Source organism: Salvelinus fontinalis, chromosome 22 (genome assembly GCF_029448725.1).
Source record: "Salvelinus fontinalis isolate EN_2023a chromosome 22, ASM2944872v1, whole genome shotgun sequence".
In the NCBI taxonomy this organism is placed as follows: domain Eukaryota; kingdom Metazoa; phylum Chordata; class Actinopteri; order Salmoniformes; family Salmonidae; genus Salvelinus; species Salvelinus fontinalis.
Window position 1 is genome coordinate 9,548,456 of NC_074686.1, and position 20,423 is coordinate 9,568,878.

The window sequence follows — 20,423 nt, forward strand, 5'->3', positions numbered from 1 at the left end:
TACTTGGGGAGTTTCTCCCATTCTTCTCTGCAGATCCTCTCAAGCTCGCTCATGTTGGCTGGCGAGTGTCACCGCACAGCTATTTTCAGGTCTCTCCAGAGATGTTCAGCTCTGGCTGGGTCACTCAACGACAGTCAGAGACTTGTCCTGGAGCCACTCTTGCATTGTATTTGGCTGTGTGCTGAGAGACATTGTCCTGTTGGAAGGTAAACCTTCGCCCATTCTGAGGCCCTGAACGCTCTGGAGCAGATTTTCATCAAAGATCTCTCTGTACTTTGCTCCGTTCATCTTTCCCTTAATCCTGAATAGTCTCCAAGTCCCTGCCGCTGAAAAACATCTCCACAGCATGATGCTGCCACCACCATGCTTCACCGTAAGGATGGTGCCAGTTTTCCTCTAGACGTGACGCTTGGCATTCAGGCCAAAGAGTTCAATCTTAGTTTCATCAGACCAGATAATCTGTTTCTCATGGTCTGAGAGTCTTTAGGTGCCTTTTGGTAAACTCCAAGGGTTGACTTGTGCCTTTTACTGAGGAGTGGCTTCCGTCTGGGCACTCTACCATAAAAGGCCTGATTGGTGGAGTGCTGCAGAGATGGTTGTCCTTCTGGAAAGCTCACCCATCTCCACAGAGGAACTCTGGAGCTAGGTCAGAGTGACCATCGGGTTCTTGGTCACCTCGCTGACCAAGGCCTTTCTCCCCCGATTTCTCAGTTTGGCTGGGCGGCCAGCTCTAGGAACAGTCTTGGTGGTTCTAAACTTCTTCCATTTAAGAATTATGGAGGCCACTGTGTTTTTGGGGACCTTCAATGCTGCAGACATTTTTTGGTACCCTTCCCCATATCGGTGCCTCGACATAATCCTGTCTCGGAGTTCTACGGACAATTCCTTCGACCTCATGGCTTGGTCTTTGCTCTGACATGCACTGTCCACTGTGGGACATTAGACAGGTGTGTGCCTTTCCAAATCATGTCCAATCAATTTAATTTACCACAGGTGGACTCCAATCAAGTTGTAGAAACATCCAGGATGATCAATGGAGACAGGATGGACTGGAGGTCAATTTCAAGTCTTATAGATAAGGGTCTGAATACTTATGTAAATAAGGTATGTTTATCATTTTTAATACATTTGCAAACATTTCCAAAAACCTGTTTTTGCTCTGTCATTATGGGGCACTGTGTGTAGATTGATGAGGAAAATGTTTTATTTAATACATTTTTTGAATAATTTGTGGTGCAACAGTTAATTAAGCTTTATTTTTTGTATTCTTTATTATTGGTCGTATTGTCACAATGAACACATTGTCCACACTTGTAATTGCCAGTGGATGGGCCTGGGAGCCAAGTCACACGCTTCTTGGTAGCTGCATGCTGTGCATAACGGAATCGGCCTGATTGCCTCCATTTGTTTCTGTGGTGCGCTCAATGTTGTTAACTCTAGTAGGTCTGGATCACTTGAGGATGTTCCAGTGTTCCAATGCAATGGATTTGACACGACCGACACATGGGCTGTACTCCCCCCCCGGTTTCTATTAGTGCCAGGGAGTAGATGTTCAGTCTCCCTAGCACGGGTATAGATAGGCCTGTTCAATGACACTCTTATCATACCCGCCTTGCAGGAACCTGGTGCACATATGAATTTAATTAAAGCCATTGTGTGTACAGTATTGTACCCCACAAGGCTATTGTATCTATAGACAGCGCATGGAGTATAACATTAACCAGATCCCGATCACACTCCTATCACATTGAATTAGACTGAATAGATTGGGCCTCAAATTGAAATAAAGCATTGTGTAGGCTATTGTATAGCATTAACAGAGAGATAAAGATCCCCGTTGCACTCGTCACTCCGTTTAATTTCCCTCTGCCCTGAAGGTCTTTCTCCCTCCCTCCTCTTTATGGGTGACAAACTGCGAGACGCTTGCGCTGCCAGGCGAGTGTCGAGACTGGCGACCCAGGGGGAGTCAGGCAGCCAGAGAGCCAGGCCGTACAGATGGCATCCCAAGACAGACAGAAGCCACCGCATATATCACAACACTGACGCCAGTGTAGTAGCTAATAGGCCTTAGGGCATAATAACGAGGGTACGAGGCGGGTACAATGGAAAGGGTAGAAATGACATTAAAATGTGTTTTTACCCGTGCTGCCACCCAGTCATGGGGACAACAGGTCATGAATTGTGGATAGAGGCATGGTTAGACTTTCCTATTAGTCACTGTGTTAGAGGGTAGGAAGGAGACAGTCTGCTCTCAGTGCAGACAGTCATGAGATGTAGATCTGTTTGGGGGGGGGGGGGGGGGGGAGAGGGAGAGCGAGAGAGCGCGAAGGGAAGACCGAGAGACAGAGAGAAAGATGTAAGAGAGAAATTAAATGGGCGTCTCTTTACCTAAAACAAGACAAAGCCATTATACACCAATAGGAATCGACAATGAAACCGAGACACGAAAGGCCAACAATTCTTCAAATGGATATTCGCCTAGGCACGCGGCTCCGCATGGGTGCCCATTACCCAGGAGTCAGTGCTTTGAGACCGCGGGGCCGGACCGCCCACTCAGGCTTTCGAGTGTAATCAGGCCGAGTAGGTGAGCCACGCTCGCCCGCCGTCTCTACTCGTCAGGCTAATGCAAATGGATAGATGGATGGACGGCGTCCCAGACGGGTGATAGAATGAAGGAGTGACAGCTGGGTCAACAGCAGGGAGGGAAGAATAGAGAGAGAGATGGAGGGATGGGAGTCATAGGATGGACTGGTTTATTAAGACGGTAAAGATGGTGAAAGGTAGTGGCAAGATGTCTCCATGTGTCCTGAGGGAAGAGCCCCCAAGAACCGTAGCAATGATAAACTGGATTCTGTTAGTGAGCCTGCCGTGTGAGAGGGAGGGACAGTGTGGGTGTATGTGTGCGTGAGACAGAGAGCTAGAAAAGACAGAAAGAAAAGGAAATGGAAAGAGGAAGAGAAAGAGAGAATGTGTGTGTATACTGTACGTGTGTGTGTGTGTGTTAACCAAATAAAGATAGTGGAGATGGATTGAGTGATGTGAAAGCGGATATGAGACTCCATTATATCACCCTCACGTTCGCCCGGGCTAAGCCGGTCGGCGAGACGAAGACGGAGGGGATGAAAGACAAATGAAACTGATATCCCGGGTGAAGATGTTCTCAGTAAGATCCTGACAATGAGATATGATCTGTCGGCTGGAAGAGAGATGGAGAGGGGATAGACGGACATGACAATGCCCCGGTCTTCAAAATGAGAAAGTGAGTGAGCGTGTTCAAGGAGGTAGACGGATGGATAGTTGGAGAAAATGAGAGAGGGAAATACAAGACATGAGGCAATATGGTGAGCTGCACATAGACGAGTTGTGTGAGTCTGTGACTGATACACAGAGTAAGGTGACGGGAGAGAGGTGATGATGAAGGGAGCGAATGAAAAGAGCGATATGAAAGACAGGTGAAAAGATGAGGAAAGAAATGAGATGAGAGCGATATGAAAGAGGAGAGTGGACTGAGGGGTTGAGTGGCTATTCATCATGCACTGAATAGATGGGTAAATATTTGAGAAATGAAAAGGCTTCTCTCCCACTCTCCTTCTCGCTCTCTCTCAGATGGAAAGGTATAGGATAAACAAACCAAGCTGCTTTTGTTCAAACTAATCCTCAAATTCTGTAGAAGATGATATTGATTTTCAACAAACAAATGCAAAGGCTTTCACACACACAAAAAAAAATGTAAAGGTATTCCCACAAAAAATGATAACAGGCATTCCCACATACTGTAGAAACATTATGTTCAACAGAGTAAATCCAATGAGACAAACACACACACTATACGCACACACGCAATCATCCAGCCACACGCACGCGCACGCAATCATCCAGCCACACGCACGCAATCATCCAGCCACACGCACGCAATCATCCAGCCACACGCACCCAATCATCCAGCCACACGCACCCAATCATCCAGCCACACGCACCCAATCATCCAGCCACACGCACCCAATCATCCAGCCACACGCACCCAATCATCCAGCCACACGCACCCAATCATCCAGCCACACGCACCCAATCATCCAGCCACACGCACCCAATCATCCAGCCACACGCACCCAATCATCCAGCCACACGCACCCAATCATCCAGCCACACGCACCCAATCATCCAGCCACACGCACCCAATCATCCAGCCACACGCACCCAATCATCCAGCCACACGCACCCAATCATCCAGCCACACGCACCCAATCATCCAGCCACACGCACCCAATCATCCAGCCACACGCACCCAATCATCCAGCCACACGCACCCAATCATCCAGCCACACGCACCCAATCATCCAGCCACACGCACCCAATCATCCAGCCACACGCACCCAATCATCCAGCCACACGCACGCAATCATCCAGCCACACGCACGCAATCATCCAGCCACACACACACACACGCAATCATCCAGCCACACACACACACGCAATCATCCAGCCACACACACACACGCAATCATCCAGCCACACACACACACGCAATCATCCAGCCACACACACACACGCAATCATCCAGCCACACACACACGCAATCATCCAGCCACACACACACACGCAATCATCCAGCCACACACACACGCAATCATCCAGCCACACACACACGCAATCATCCAGCCACACACACACGCAATCATCCAGCCACACACACACGCAATGATCCAGCCACACACACCCAATCATCCAGCCACACACACAAACACATCTACACACAGATCTATGCAAACACATCTACACACAGATCTACGCAAACACATCTACACACAGATCTACGCAAACACATCTACACACATCAATCACCCATCCCACTCCACACACACACACTCATCTCATCTTTGATTCCCTCTGCAAAGATGATGATTAGAAGAAAACACAACCCCGGGATATCAGCCCAGAACGTACAGAAGTGCGTCATTTTCCCCTCTCTTTCTTCTCTTTGGTTAGGATCTAGAGGAAGTAGCGCAACTCTAGAGTGGGAGCTGCCTGTTGGGAATCGTGCTGGCGGGGGAAAGCGCTGGATTAAACATTGAATGATCTGCAGAATGCCCGGAGCCACGCACATAACACACACAATCACGCGCACACCCTCCACTTCACATTAAAATCATTTCCGTTTCGCAGATCTATTCTTAGGCGCTAGAAAACCCACTTCCTCCTTCCCAACACTCATAAAGCAGCAGTAGAATGCTGGAGAACCAGAGGCCCTGTTGAATAGCTCTCCTAAGAACGAGTCACCAATCTTCTCCATTACCGACCCTTCTTACAACGCCAATTAACCATGCCTGGATCTACGGGACGCCATGGAAACAGGGTTATTGTTTACTTAAGTGGAGGGAATAGAGCGCTATGCTACTAAGCGGTAGGTAGCCTAGTGGCTACAGCGCAGGGCCAGTAACCAGTGCCTCTGGGGTGTCATACTAAACTCTGTAGATAACAAAAATATCTTGGTGAATAAATAATTCAAGCTAACTGGGGGACAGAATATACGTTGAACGGTACACTAAAGATCGTGTTCTGGATGGGGGAGAAAGCATCATGGCTGTGGATTTAAAGGGAAGCTCCGCAAGTCAAACAATAACTAAGCACGCACCCCACCACTGTTTTGGTAAACAGCTGAGGGATGTGGTTGGATAAATATAACCACTTGTTTACAAATTAACTATATATACAAAGCTTCAAATTATTGGAGTGGGCCATTTCAGCGGCACAGCAGGTGTATAAAAAAATCGAGCATACAGCCATGCAAATCGCCATAGACAAACCTTGGCAGAGGAATGGCCTTACTCAACGCGGCACCGTCATAGGACGCCACCTTTCCAACAAGTCAGTTCGCCCACTTTTTGCCCTGCTAGAGCTGTCCTCAGGCAACTGTAAGTGCTGTTCTTGTGAAGTGGTAACGTCTAGGAGCAACAACGGCTCAGCCGCAAAATGATAGGCCACACAAGCTCACAGAACCGCCGAGAGATAAAGCGTGTAAAAATAGTCTGTCCTCGGTTGCAACAGAGTTCCAAACTGTCTCTGGAAGCAACATCAGCATAAGAACTGTTCATAGGGAGCTTCACGAAATGGGTTTCCATGGCCGAGCAGCCGCACACAAGCCTAAGATCACCATCGCCAATGCTCGCCGCCATTCAACTCTAGAGCAGTGGAAACGCGTTATCTGGCAGTCCGACGGACAAATCTGGGTTTGGCGGATGCCAGGAGAACGCTACCTGCCCGAATGCATAGTGCCAACTGTAGTTTGGTGAAGGAGGAATAACGATCTGGGGCTGTTTTTCATGGTTCGGGCTAGACCCCTTAGTTCCTGTGAAGGGAAATCTTAACACTACAGCATACAAAGACATTCTAGACGATTCTGTGCTTCCAACTTTGTGGCAACAGTTTGGGGAAGGCCTTTTTCTATTTCAACGCCCCTGTGCACAAAGCGAGGTCCATACAGAAATGGTTTGTCGAGATTGGTGTGGAAGAACTTGACTGGCCTGCACAGAGCCCTGACCACAACCCCATAGAACACCTTTGGGATGAATTGGAGCGCCGACTGTGAGCCAGACCTAATCACCCGACCTCACTAATGCTCGTGGCTGAATGGAAGCAAGTCCCTGCAGCAATGTTCCAACATCTAGTGGAAAACCTTCCCAGAAGAGTGGAGGCTCTTATAACAGTAAAGGGGGGACCAATTTCATATTATTGCCCATGATTTTGGAATGAGCAGGTTTCCACATACTTTTGGTCATGTAGTGTATTTTGGGTTACGACAGTTGAACTAAGCTCACAAGGCATGTAGAAGTTATATTCTTCAAGAATCACTGGGTATATATCATTAATTTAATAAGTAAAAAATGGATGCAGCAATCACAGATTGACCCTTTAAAAAATATCATTTAAATTTTAAATGAAAGATGTTCTTGATGGGGGAGAAAAGTATATAAAATGATAGTGGATTTAAAGGCCTCTAGAGAAGTGGGGCAGGACTGAGCATGCCTATCACTTCGCAGCCTACATAAAAAGGCTTCGAGAACTGGTGGACTCTGACCATCATTTCACAGGGAACGATGGGGACCAGAGAAGCGATGGTGCAGTGGTGTGTTCAAGAGGTGTCAGTGTTATCTTCACAAGCCAGAGAGAGAAGAGAAAGAGAGAGCAGCCGTCTGGTATCTCTCCCTCTGCTTTTGTCACCTGTGCAGAGAGCCAAACCGAAGATGACATGTCCGGTCTCCAAGTGCCCACGTTCAACCTCCTCTCCTTGGCTCAGTGTCACTTCCTGGTTATACATTCTGAACCTTGTCGTTGCAGTTAGCGAGCCGGCGCTATCCATTACCCACTGTCCTGGGATCAGTTAGGATTAGCTACTTTAACTCGCATAACATACCAACTGGTGACCACGTTATGGGTGGCAGGTAGATGCTGATTCTAGATCAGCTGGAAACACGTTGACTCCTGTTGCTACCATAGCCTTATCAAAAGCTGCTGTAGCGAGGTGCGCTCGCCGAGTTCTCCCTCGTGCTCGGGTTCACACGTACGACGACACACCCGCGAGTGTGAAAAGGCACAGCTGACTAAGTCACGAGGCTTTTCTTAAGAAACCTGCGTTCTAATAAATAACATTGAGTGTGATCTTCACACATTGTGTCACACATTGCTGTAGGTTTTCCCTGGCAGCTGCTGCACATGGACTCGGTACTGGTACTCCCTGTATAGGGCGGTAGGTAGCCTAGTGGTTAAGAGCGTTGGGCGAGTAACCGAGAGGTCTCTGGTTCAAATCCCCAAGCTGACTAGGTGACTGAGCAAGGCACTTAACCCTACTTGCTACTTACTGGACGTTGCTTTGGAAATATGCAAATAACCCCGTTATTTTTACTCCTTATTGCTATTCGTTATTCACTGTGTATTTATTCCTCACTATTTACATGTCATTTCCACCTTTAACTCTGCATTGTTGGAAAAGGACTCATAAATAAGCATTGCACTGTTAGTCCACACTGGTTGTTTACAAAGCATGCGACAAATAACATTTGATTTGAACTCGCAGGTGCTGTGACAACTGACAGCAAAACTGTTCACACAGATACAAATGTGAGTTTGACGAGAAACTGAGAGAACATTCAGGAGGTGATGAACTGGACAGGATTTGCTCCCTGGCTGACTATCTGTCCATCCCACCGAGACTGGCCTGGAGAAAAGACGCTGTAGGCCATTTATCTGTCAATCTGTGTCAATCCATTCAGCCCGAGTGGCGCGGGAAAGGTGAGAGAGGGGTGTCAGGCCCCAGGGCGGTCCACAAAGGGCTCAATGGAAGACCCCCTGTGGCTGTCCACAGTTCTGCCGGTCTATTAATACTGGACAGCCAGAGCCATTAGTGGCCTTGTCAATATACTGTGGGCAGGGCAAGCAAGCGGCAGGCCCGAACATAGTAGGCTATCAGGCGTTTCTGCTAGCCCTGCCCGGACACCCTCTGGTTAAGATCACAAGCCCCAAGGTAAATAACGAGCTACTAGGTCATGTGGGCGAGACACTTATTGACGAGTCGAGGAAAATCATTTCAAGCATTCTGCCTTCCAGTGCAATTTGATGGGCTACCTAGTACAATGACATTCCACAAATAATACTACGGAAGAATGTGTTAGGCAGTTTATTTTACATTTCAGTTTCAATTTTATTTATTAAATCGCTCTCATTTCTAAAAAATTATTTTCTAATTTGTCATGGAATTTTGACATGCCTGTCTTCCATTCATACGTGGGGATAAAGAAACGTTTTAAATAAAGAAAAATTATATGCATAGATGTGGCGGCCTACAAAATCCATAACAATTCACATTCTCACACACATAGGTCTCGTGAGGAAAAAAAGTCCAACAGTCACTGTTAAAAGACAAAAGGGGAACTAATAGAATAATATGCACCAAAAAAATAATAATAATAATAAAAAATGGAGTGTCAGCTAATGACATGATTTCGCATTGAGGCAGAAAAACGACATCCCATTACTATGACATGTGGGTCTACTTCCGTCGTTAATGTGCCCTGCTGCATTATTTAACATTCTGCCTGTATGCCCCGCCAAAAACAATTGGTGACAACCAAAGATTGTCTGAGGTACAGTAATTGTTTGTTGCTTGTCACAATCCCACCTTTCAAAGCCGTTACTAAGATTTACATGCCAGCAGACTTGAGGTAGATAGACTTTTGTAAAATATGACTCTAAAAACAAATCTTTATTAAAAAAAAGGTTATTCTTTTCAGTACCGTTCCCTGAACTAAAACTAAGCCATTCGTGTCACAATCACCTGCATTAGGTCAACAAGGATAAAAGGCCTGAATGAAGAGGGATTGACAGAGTGCTGCAAAGAGGTGTAGTCAAGGCAACAGACGAGGACCTAAAGTGGACTCAGGAGGACCATAAATGTCTCGACTGCAGTCAAGAATTTGGCGGGGCAATGTAGTACCACAGGTTTGGCTGAATTAGCCACCTTATTTAAGTACATACATTTTTGGGGGATCTGCAGTCAACATACATCATCCAGCCCACATGTTGTGAACAACACACTCAGTGAACCATGAATGCATCTACTTTAAGATACTGCTCGTTGTCGTCAGTATTCTTTGCATGACAGTTACTCTCCGCTTATTACATCTCATTGTTTCACATCAATAACCCTATAGTTTCTCTAGCACTTTGGGTAACTACACTTGTCTAGATGGGATTGTTGTCGAAGCATGTGATAAATGTAACCGAACAGACCGTTCTCTGTGTAATAATGAGAATAATTTCAGTTTTATTATAAGCTCGACCTAATCAACCGCAAGGGCCGAAGCGAAAACATTGTCGATATACATGTTACATATCAAATTCGCAGACGGATCATTGCGCTGGCTGAACGTCACACATAACAGACTCAAATCATATTTAGAAATCCATCATACTTTAATAAACACCAGAATACAAAAATAATGTTGACAGGACGAACCGGAACGAAAGGTTCCAAATGAAAACACCCACACAGTCAGACGGTGATACAGAAGACATTGTTATTCTAGCAGCTTATAGTGAGAGACACAAACATCTTGGAATATAGGAGCATTTTAATATTATTCATATTCTCCAGGTCACCGTCCTGTCAATATTGTACACAACAACAACAAAACTGTAGAATTGACCAGAAAATATGAATATCTTGTTATACCAGCAGCTGGGCAGAAAAGATGCACTAAGGTAACCACATCAATTAGTAATGCATGTTGCAAGTATGCTGGATTTATTTATACTTTGTACACAAGGGACACGGGGAATAATGCATGTGGCGAAACTGTGAATTTAAGGCTTTGTTTGGCGGTCTTGAGATTAGAGTCGGACAAGAATTGTAGGATGCCGTGACCCATTTATGCTTTTTAAAACCACCGCCATCACCGCCCTTAGACAGGGCTGGTAATTGCATGCTAGAGACATCGCTTTTTATTCTGACATGGTCCTTAGAAGCTGTAGCACCACTTCGCACAGAGTGAAATTGGTGCTTGTTTACTTCTAAAAACAGGGGAATGGAGAATCAAATGTTTTAAGCCTCTGTAGAGAAAGACGTGGCCTCTCTGTTCATCTTAATAACAAGATGGAGAGTGATGGAGTCACAGGAGCCCAACCAGGAACAATCTCGCATCGAACTCAAAGTGTGTGTCGGGTCAGGGAAATCTAGTTTGTGTGAGAGAGAATTCTATGGGTGAAACAGATCTGCATGGGTGTGTGATTATATGCTCTCGTGAAAGTTTATCCGTGGAAGGGAGCGAGAGAGCGTTTGTGTGGAAAAGATGGTCAGAGCAGATTGGAGATCAAGGCCCTAGATAATATACACCTCTACATAACAGCAGGCTACAAGATACATGCCTTGACACACATGTAATTACATTAAGGTCATTTGTACTCATTGGTTATCTTCCAACCATTTCCCATGAGAGTAGTCTGTGATACTTACCATTACCCACACTGCACGTATAAATAACATCTCTTAAGGGAGTATTGAAGATAAACACACTTCATTAAATGTATATCTTCCATCAAGATATACACAACCAACACCTCACATAAGAACACTTATTTTCTTACTTCTAAAAGAAATGGATACCCATTCGCACAAAACATCATAAGGAAAACAGTTCATTTGAACACAGTGGTGATGATCTGATAATGTGATAGGAATCTGTGATTAGAGGTCGACCGATTAATCGGCATGGCAGATTTCAAGTTTTCATAACAAATCGGTAATCGGCGTCCTTTTATGGCCGATTACATTGCAATCCACGAGGAGACTGCGTGGCAGGCTGACCATCTGTTATGCGAGTGCAGCGTCAAAAGGACCTTGTGGCTGCAAGGAGCCAAGGTAAGTTGCTAGCTAGCATTAAACTTCTCTTATAAAAAAAACAATCAATCTTCACATAATCACTAGATAACTACACATGGTTGATGATATTACTAGGTTAACTAGCTTGTCCTGCGTTGCATATAATCAATGCGGTGCCTGTTAATTTATTATCGTATCACAGCCTACTTATATTTCACCAAACGGGGGATGATTTAACAAAAGCACATTTGCGAAAAATGTACCTAACCATAAACATAAATGCCTTTCTTAAAATCAATAGACAGAAGTATATATTTTTAAACCTGCATATTTAGTTAAAATAAATTCATGTTAGCAGGCAATATTAACTAGGGAAATTGTGTCACTTCTCTTGCGTTCAGTGCAAGCAGAGTCAGGGTATATGCAGCAGTTTGGGACGCCTGGCTCGTTGTGAACTGTGAACTAATTTACCAGAATTTTACATAATTATGACATAACATTGAAGGTTATGCAAAGTAACAGCAATATTTAGACTTTGGGTTGCCACCCGTTCAATAAAATACAGAACGGTTCTGTATTTCACTGAAAGAAAATTTTTATTTTCCGAAAGATCGTTTCCAGATCTGACCATATTAATGACCAAATGCTCGTTTTTCTGTGTTTATTATATTATAATTGAGTCTATGATTTAATATTTGATAGAGCAGTCTGACTGAGGGGCGGTAGGCAGCAGGCTCGTAAGCATTCATTCAAACAGCACTTTACTGCATTTGCCAGCAGCTTTTAGCAATGCTTGAGTCACAGCGCTGTTTATGACTTCAAGCCTATCAACTCCCGAGATTAGGCTGGCAATACTAAAGTGCCTATAGGAACATCCAATTGTCAAAGGTATACGAAATACAAATGGTATAGAGAGAAATAGTCAACGCATCATCATTTCTATAATAACTACAACCTAAAACTTCTTAACAAGGAATATTGAACCACCAGCTTTCATATGTTTTCATGTTCCGAGCAAGGAACTTAAACGTTAGCTTTTTTACATGGAACATATTGCACTTCTACTTTCTTCTCCATCACTGTGTTTTGCATTATTTAAACCAAATTGAACATGTTTCATTATTTATTTGAGACTAAATAATATAATACATCAATATAATCTAAGGAAAAATAAGTGTTCATTGTTCATTCAGTATTGTTGTAATTGTCAGTATTATATATATATATATACATATAATAATATATATGTATAATTTATAATATATATATATATATATATATATATATTATACATATAATAATATATATGTATAATTTATAATATATATATATATATTATACATATAATAATATATATGTATAATTTATAATATATATATATATATATATATATATATATATATATATATATATAATTTTAAAAATTATATTTTTTATTATTTTTTTTAAAATATATATATATATTTTAAAAATAATAATAAAAATTATTTACAAAAATAAAAAAATACATTACATTTTAAAAAAACTGCAGATTAAATCAGGATTGGCTATTTTCTGGTCCTCCAATAAATCGGTATCGCCGTTGAAAAATCATAATCAGTCGACCTCTATCTGTGATAAGAAAAAGCAAAGGAGAGTGAGTGGGTCACAATATTTACAGAGCAACGGCCCAGACACTAGTACCCAATCAAGTTTCCATCTGGCCGGGGTGGCACAGGAGACCACTCCAAAGGCCCTTTGAGCCAGTCCGGCTTCATTCCGGCTCCGCCAGTGTAATATTCATGTCCATGCGGGTCCCCGTGCTAAGCAGTTTCCTATCACCGTCCCCCAACCCCTTCATCAGTGAGGTTACTGTGCATGAAATGACAGATGAATGACTCAGAGATAGGCTTAGCCATCCATATGTATGACATTATGCAAAACAACTCCTGCATAACATTGGGCTATTGCACGGTGAATCAGCATGTGGGATATACACAACTCGAATCTGTACAATCACGCTACACACACCCTTGCACAATACACACACACTAGTCAGCACACACACTCGGCTGCTACTTTAAAAAGTGAACGGCGCCAATCCGACAGTGGAACATACTGCGGGTGGGGTTAGCCCCTTAACCTCGTTCCAAGTCTGGCAGCGAGTCAATTTCGGTCAACTCAGAACTCGAAAACACATATGCCGGCCAGGCTTAGAACTAATGGGCCTCGCACATGGTCAGACATATCCCCACACACAGTCACAGGCGTATTTTGTGTGTTACTGCCCACTTAGAAGGCCCGGCAGAGATTTTTCCATTAACATACAGCAAAAAACAACTCAACTAAACATTTCGCACTGCTAAAATAATGATAATACTGTATTTTGAAGTAGATTATCGATCGTTGACGGTCGACAACAAGGCAAACGGTCGACCTCATAACACTTCATAACTCCTACTGTGTTCGGGAGCAAAACTTCGCAATTTCAGCCGTATGTGCGGCTTGTCTTATTAATGCTTGGGCTTAACTGCATTAAAAATCGCAAAAGCGCTCAATACCAGCCGGAAATCAGCCTCTCTCGCTCTATACCTCTACATGAGATAATGCGCAACACTTTTATGCTTCTTCTACTCCTGAATTAAACATGTGGGCTAGGAACAGCTTGTTCTGGTAAAAAAAAAAAAAAAAGAGGGAAATATTCCGCCTCCAGTCCCTCGAGCATCAGCGGCGAAACATTTCTTTACTATTAAATAGACGGTGCATTTATTGACTTGCCGGGGAAATGGAGTCCGCTTCCTTTTTTTAATTGGTCAAACTGACAGGCAGAGCAGGAGGTTCAGTTAGAGCTGGGTGTGCATGTCGATCTGTCGGTCTGTCTTGTACTATCGCTAGGCAGACTAGACGTGGCGCTGATCATTACAGGAGCTGGTTGGTCCCTCAGCGTGGAAGGCTAGTACAGCCTGGCACGGGGCCCAATACCCTGGGATGGTGCCAGCTGACCCGCTGCCCTTCGCTTAGCAGTGACGTTCCACCAACATGAAGAGCCAACAGACAGTTGGAAAAACAAACCGATCTGGTCGCACCATTTCTCTCATGCACACCCCAGCTCGGTCTACCACGTCGCTGGCCTCCCATATGTAAAAGAAAATAATGAAGAAAAAAGAAAGAGAGAAGGAAATGGAAGATGGAAACTGCCTGAGTCATTAACACCAACTGTGGTTCAACAAGGCCTGAAGGCCCAAACATCTTGACAATACAAAGACCATTTACGTAACACTGTGCTATGGAACGCCTGTGATAATGCACATTAAGACAACAAGTTACAGCTTTGTTCCTTGTCCTCCACACCGCGGTCCGCTGGAGGACGTCTTCAAGCAGTAGCCGTGGTTATGGAACGAGTGCGACCATCTATGAGCGCGTCTAAAAGTTTTACCATGTAGGCGACATTGAACAGTACGTTTCCTTACCGAGATAAAGTCTTAGTGTTTGCAGTCCTGTGGATTAGTTGGCTACTAATGCAGTCACATGGTCATTCTTCACGTTTCACTTGCTAAGCTGAAATGGAGCAGTAAGCAGCATTGAAGATGAGTTACATTGTTACAATTTATTTTGGTGGACTGACTGACTTATCGAGATGTCTAGTCATTGACCAGCGCACTCAAGTTATCATTCTGCTTGTTCCTCAGTTACAGTTCAGTTTCAACGTCTTGTTTTGTTTCTGTAGTGATTTTTTGGGGTAAAATTACCATAGGCGTAGCATGTCTATTTAGTATGCGAGGGGTGGTTGTTGGTGGTATCGTTCCAGAGAGGTGGTTGTTGGTGGACTCTCCACCCTGTCCTCAGCTCTCCCTCCTGGACCCTGTTGGTTGACTGCCCCTCTCTAGACGTAGATGGCAGTCCGGGAGATGACCGACCCATCCCGCTGTGACTCCATGTCGTCGTCGAGGTACATGCTGACCCCTCCCATCTCCTCGTTGTGCCGGTGGATGTGATAGGCTGGAACCATGCCCACGCTAAAGCTGTCGTAGCGCTCCTCTTCCTCCTCCAGGCTGTCGCCGAGGGCGTCAAATTTCCTGCGCTCCGCCTCGTCCATCTCGCTGCTCAGCAGGATGTCGTGGGCGGTGGGAGTGGAGCCTGGCGGGCCGTGGAAGTCGTTGACATTCTCCGCCAGCGCTCCGGGGTCGCTCTCGCGGTACGTATAGATGGGCCCGTTGATGTTGGCCCCCGTGCCTTCGTTCTTGTTGCCAGCTCCGCCGAAGAGGCGGGCTTTGTTCCCGTAGGCGCCAGGCTCTCCATTGCCGGGGTAACCGCGCCGTTGCCGGCGACTGCGGGTCACCAGGACAGCAATCAGCGAGCTGACCAGCAGCAGGGCCAGCAGGCTGCCGATGATAGCCCCCGCCACCATGCCCGCGTTGGACGGGTCCACTATGGCCTCTGAAAAGGGGGGAGGAGAGGAGGAAAAGGTAGAGGGAGAGACAAAATAAATGGGGGGGGGGGTAGGAAAGAGGAGGTTGGTCGGTTTTTAAATGGGCCTCTTTCCATACGAGTAGTGTTGTTGTTCTGGTGCTCTCCTGGTGAGATGCGGTCAGTGAGGTGGTGGTGTCTCGATCAGTGTTGTAGCGATTTAACTGGGATTGATTCCTCCCCTTTAGTTGCATTTGTTTTTTTTTTGCAGCCCCCCGTTGCCCATTTCTACGGTCCTAGTACGGTTGGTGTGAGCCAAGTTTGAGCCGGTCCACTCTTGTTTCGGTGGAGAAACAAAAATGAGGAACACATTTTGTGACCCACGATGTGACGAATCCCGGGTCTGAGATTTTGACCGAGGCGTACATCGGGCACAACAACGCAGAGACGAGAGACAGGGAAAGAGACAGGAAAAGGGAAGTGAAAGGGGACTACAGAAGTGGTAATGACTAGCACACTGTGGTCATGCATGATGGAATTGAAAAATGGAACACGTCGACATACTGCTCTGCTCTGCCCACCCCCACCTAATGGGTCAGTTAGTTTAACCCCGGGCTATGAGCGCTCCCCCACTGTAAACCAGTCCAATGGAGGAAATAAACTCAGAGTCACACGAGGCTATAAGAGGCAGAAACCCGCCTGCAGTTTAATCCATTCCAAAAACCAGACCCCATACAGGGCAGCTTGGAATGTCCTGCCAAGACAGAAGGCTAGGGAGATGCAAGGCCCTGATGTCCATATCTAAATCTGGGCATAGGGAGGTGAAAACATCAAAGCCACAGTACAGGGAGAAACAGGATAGGGGTAGTTGGGAGTCAGGACTAAATCAACCAGCAAGGGGTAATAAACGTCAAAATGATCACAGCGAGCTTATATCACCGCCTATATTACTGTCACTCATAGAGATTAGGGGGAAGGAGCACAACAGCCGACCTGAACCATCTTTCCCTGTTTCAGCGAATCACAACTTAGCGAACAGGAAGAGATTCTCAGAACAGGAAAAAGGCAGGGAAAATAAAATGGATCTGGAATGGATGTTGAAAATAATGAGGAGTACGATTTCAGGTTCTTGCTGTAGGTAAAGTACAGGTAAAGTACCCATATGTATAGAACTGTAAATATCCAATAATATTTAAAAGGTTGACGCACTCAAGGCACTTAACGTGCCGAGAGGGAATGTACGGAGTCGGGCTGCCAGTGCTGTACAGTGTGAACTTTATCAATGGGGGTAAGAGCACCTTCTCAACCTCTGCATGCACGTTCACCTCAAATCTTCCGTCCCCAGTCTCCCCCTCCCCTGAATAGCTCCAGCTGTTTCCATGACAAATCTCAATCATTTCAATTCCAAGTAGTCTAGTCTGAAGCGACCGGGGCGTTTCTTCAATTCACCCCAATTCCCTCCCTCTCTTTCCGTTTTGGAAGCAGACCAAAACGATCACAAACACGTTTTTCTTTACTCCTCAGTTTTCCTCAGTTCTCTACAGCCCATTTAATCCCCCTCTCTCTCTCTCTCTGGAGACGCGAAAGTTTCTAAACAATTTATTTTGGAGAACGCCGGGCAGATGTGCTTAAACTAATGCGCAGAGCTCTCCCTCACACACACAGAATTTAATTGCGGTGCTCGCTCGTCCCCCTACAGAGGTGAGAAACGCTAGGAGGCATCCCCCACCTCACCCCGGTGACATCCCCACCCTTAAGTCAATCTGCTTCCTCATTCACCAACGCCTTCTTCCCAGCTGCAGTCTCTACGCAGCTGGAACACCGTATTCACACAGTCGGCAAGCACTCTTAAGTGGCCTCGACAGCACACAACAAGGCGGGGGTGGACTAGCATAGCGCCGAGGGCGCCCCTCCCAGTCTGACACGCCACCACAACAACGTAAGCTAGGAGTTAATGAAAAGAAACGACTGCCTGGCGTGATCGTAAAATAAAAATGCATCCTGGAAAGCAGATGGGTGAAACTGGATCGGGTATTGATTTCCAGTGTTGGTGTCTGGCGGTATGTGGCTAGATGTAAACACACCGCATTTCATAGCTGCAAAGGATAAACAGCAGGTTAATGGCTATACTCTGCATACTGGATAATAGAAACTTTGAGAGGGTCCATCAACAAATATTATTGGGTTACCGTCTAAACACATCTGATGGTTGAGCTTACGGGCACATTATTTAGACGCCAATGCTACAGTACACGAGGCACACAATTTACACATGTCAGCACCCGTTTGTCTTAAGACTCAATAAATTCATAACATGAATTTCTATTCTTAGATAAAGGACTCGGACTCTCAATCAGTTCTGCAACTACGGTACCAAGACTGCATTATACACAGACACATGTATTTCGAGACCAATTTTAAGTTAGACAAATCCTGCTGCGATGATTGAATCCAGACCTTGGCTGTTGATAGAGATCAACAAACCGACACACGGTGAATAGCAATGCTGCAATCTGCGTCAAAATGAATTATTCTGTGTTTCCATGAGTCATTCATGAGGGGAAGCTGAAGGGACAGAACAGGAAAGAGAGAGAGAAAAAGTAGTGTGTGGTTCCAGCTTCCTTCTTCCAGAACAGAGTGAGGAGGCCCAAAAGCTAGGGTAGAGGGGGAAAAGCAATCCTCAGTACTAGTCCTGAAGGATTTAGGGCACACCGTCTTGCATTGACTACCCATTGATTAATGATGGGGGATTATTGAGACAGATAGTCATCTGATGTGCCATAGAGCTAACCCTCTGGCTAATTGAAAGGTGCTTCATGACCCTGGAGGATTACAGAGGTATGCTCCTGCCTGAGGCTATGCAGATAGTGCAGCCTGTTTCTGCTGGGTCAGGCCAGAGGGCAGTTGCATTTACAAGCCTGAGAAAATGAGGGAAATGACAAAGCGCCAGGCACAAAATGGCAGGGTGTGAGCGGTTAATGCAACGGCAAAGCGTTTGGGCTTAGACTTTATCATTCAAATTGAAATGCAGCCGCTCACAGGCAAGGCAATCATTGCCCTTTGCTTGGGTCTGTTAGACGCCTGGCAGTGGAATGACAAATCAGGCATATCATTCTGTCGCTCTTTGACGTCAAACGGCTGAGGCAGAGCGGGTTTGAAATTGGGGGGGGGTCTCTCCTGAGAAAGTCTGGCTGCTACTGCAGGTAGTGTTGGTGGAGAACCTGACCACCAGAGTAAAATTGAAAATGTGTCCCAAGTTCAGTGAAGGAAGCACAAGGTGGTTGCTGACATTTGAATGAAAGTCAAACAAAGTCTTCCTGACTAGTAAGTAATGAACCTCACATTTCTATCAGAAATATTTAGGAGATATACGGTGCATTCAGAAAGTATTCAGACCCCTTGACCTTTTCCATATTTTGATACGTTACAGTTTTATTCTAAAATGGATTAAATGAAATGTTTTTTCATCATCAATCTACACAGAATACCCCATAATGACAAACAGCCTTTTAGAAATGTTGGCAAATTTATAAATAAATAAAAAACAGAAACACCTTTTTTACATAAGTAGTCAGACCCTTCGCTATGAGACTCGAAATTGAGCTCAGGTGCGACCTGTTTCCATTGATCATCCTTGAGATGTTTCTACGACTTAATTGGAGTCCACCTGTGGTAAATTCCATTGATTGGACATGATTTGGAAAGGCACACACGTCTATAGGGTCCCACAGTTGAGAGTGCATGTCAAAGCAAAAACCAAGCCATGAGGTCGAAGGAATTGTCCGTAGAGCTTCGAGACAGGATTGTGTCGAGGCACAGATCTGGGGAAGGGTACCACAACATTTCTGCAGCATTGAAGGTCCCCAAGAACACAGTGGCCTCCATCATTCTTAAATGGAAGAAGTTTGGAACCACCTAGACTCTTCCTAGAGCTGGCTGCCTGGCCAAACTGAGCAATTGGGGGAGAAGAGCTTTGGCCAGGGAGGTGACCAAGAACTCGATGGTCTCTGACAGAGTTTTCAGAGTTCCTCTGTGGAGATGGGAGAACCTTCCAGAAAGACAACCACCTCTACAGCACTCTACCAATCAGGCCTTTATGGTAGAGTGGCCAGACGGAAGCTACTCCTCAGTAAAAAGGCACATGACAGCCCGCTTGGAGTTTGCAAAAGGCACCTAAAGGACACTGACCATGAGAAACAAGATTCTCTGGTCTGATGAAACCAAGATTGAACTCCTTGGCCTGAATGCCAAGCGTCACATCTGGAGGAAACCTGGCACCATCCCTACGGTGAAGCATGGTGGTGACAGCATCATGCTGTGGGGATGTTTTTCAGTGGAAGGGACTGGGAGACTAGTCAGGATCAAGGGAAAGATGAACAGAGCGAAGTACAGAGAGATCCTTGATGAAAACCTGCTCCAGAGTGCTCAGGACCTCAGACTGGGGTGAAGGTTCACGGCCCAACAGGACAATGAACCTAAGTACACAGCCAAGACAATACAGGAAGTGGTTTCGGGACAAGTCTCTGAATGTCCTTGAGTGGCCTTGAACCCGATCGAACATCTCTGGAAAGACATGAAAATAGCTGTGTAGCGACACTCCCCATCCAACCTGACAGAGCTTGAGGAGATCTGCAGAGAAGAATGGGAGAAACTCCCTAAATACAGG

The 20,423-nt window shown here is 45.3% G+C and overlaps 1 protein-coding gene across 3 annotated transcripts in view; it reads right to left on the reverse strand.

Moving 5' to 3' along the window:
• LOC129819728 (poliovirus receptor-like) overlaps positions 1 to 20,423 on the reverse strand; it is a 77,774-nt gene that overhangs the window by 23,263 nt on the left and 34,088 nt on the right. The window contains exon 7 of one of the 3 annotated variants that reach the window (XM_055876266.1): positions 14,032 to 15,787. The exons of the other annotated variants lie outside the window; for them this stretch is intronic. Coding sequence (XP_055732241.1) covers positions 15,234 to 15,787 — 554 coding nt within the window. The 3' untranslated portion in view covers positions 14,032 to 15,233. Of the gene's footprint in view, positions 1 to 14,031; positions 15,788 to 20,423 lie in introns of those variants that run through there. 3 annotated transcript variants of the gene reach the window in all.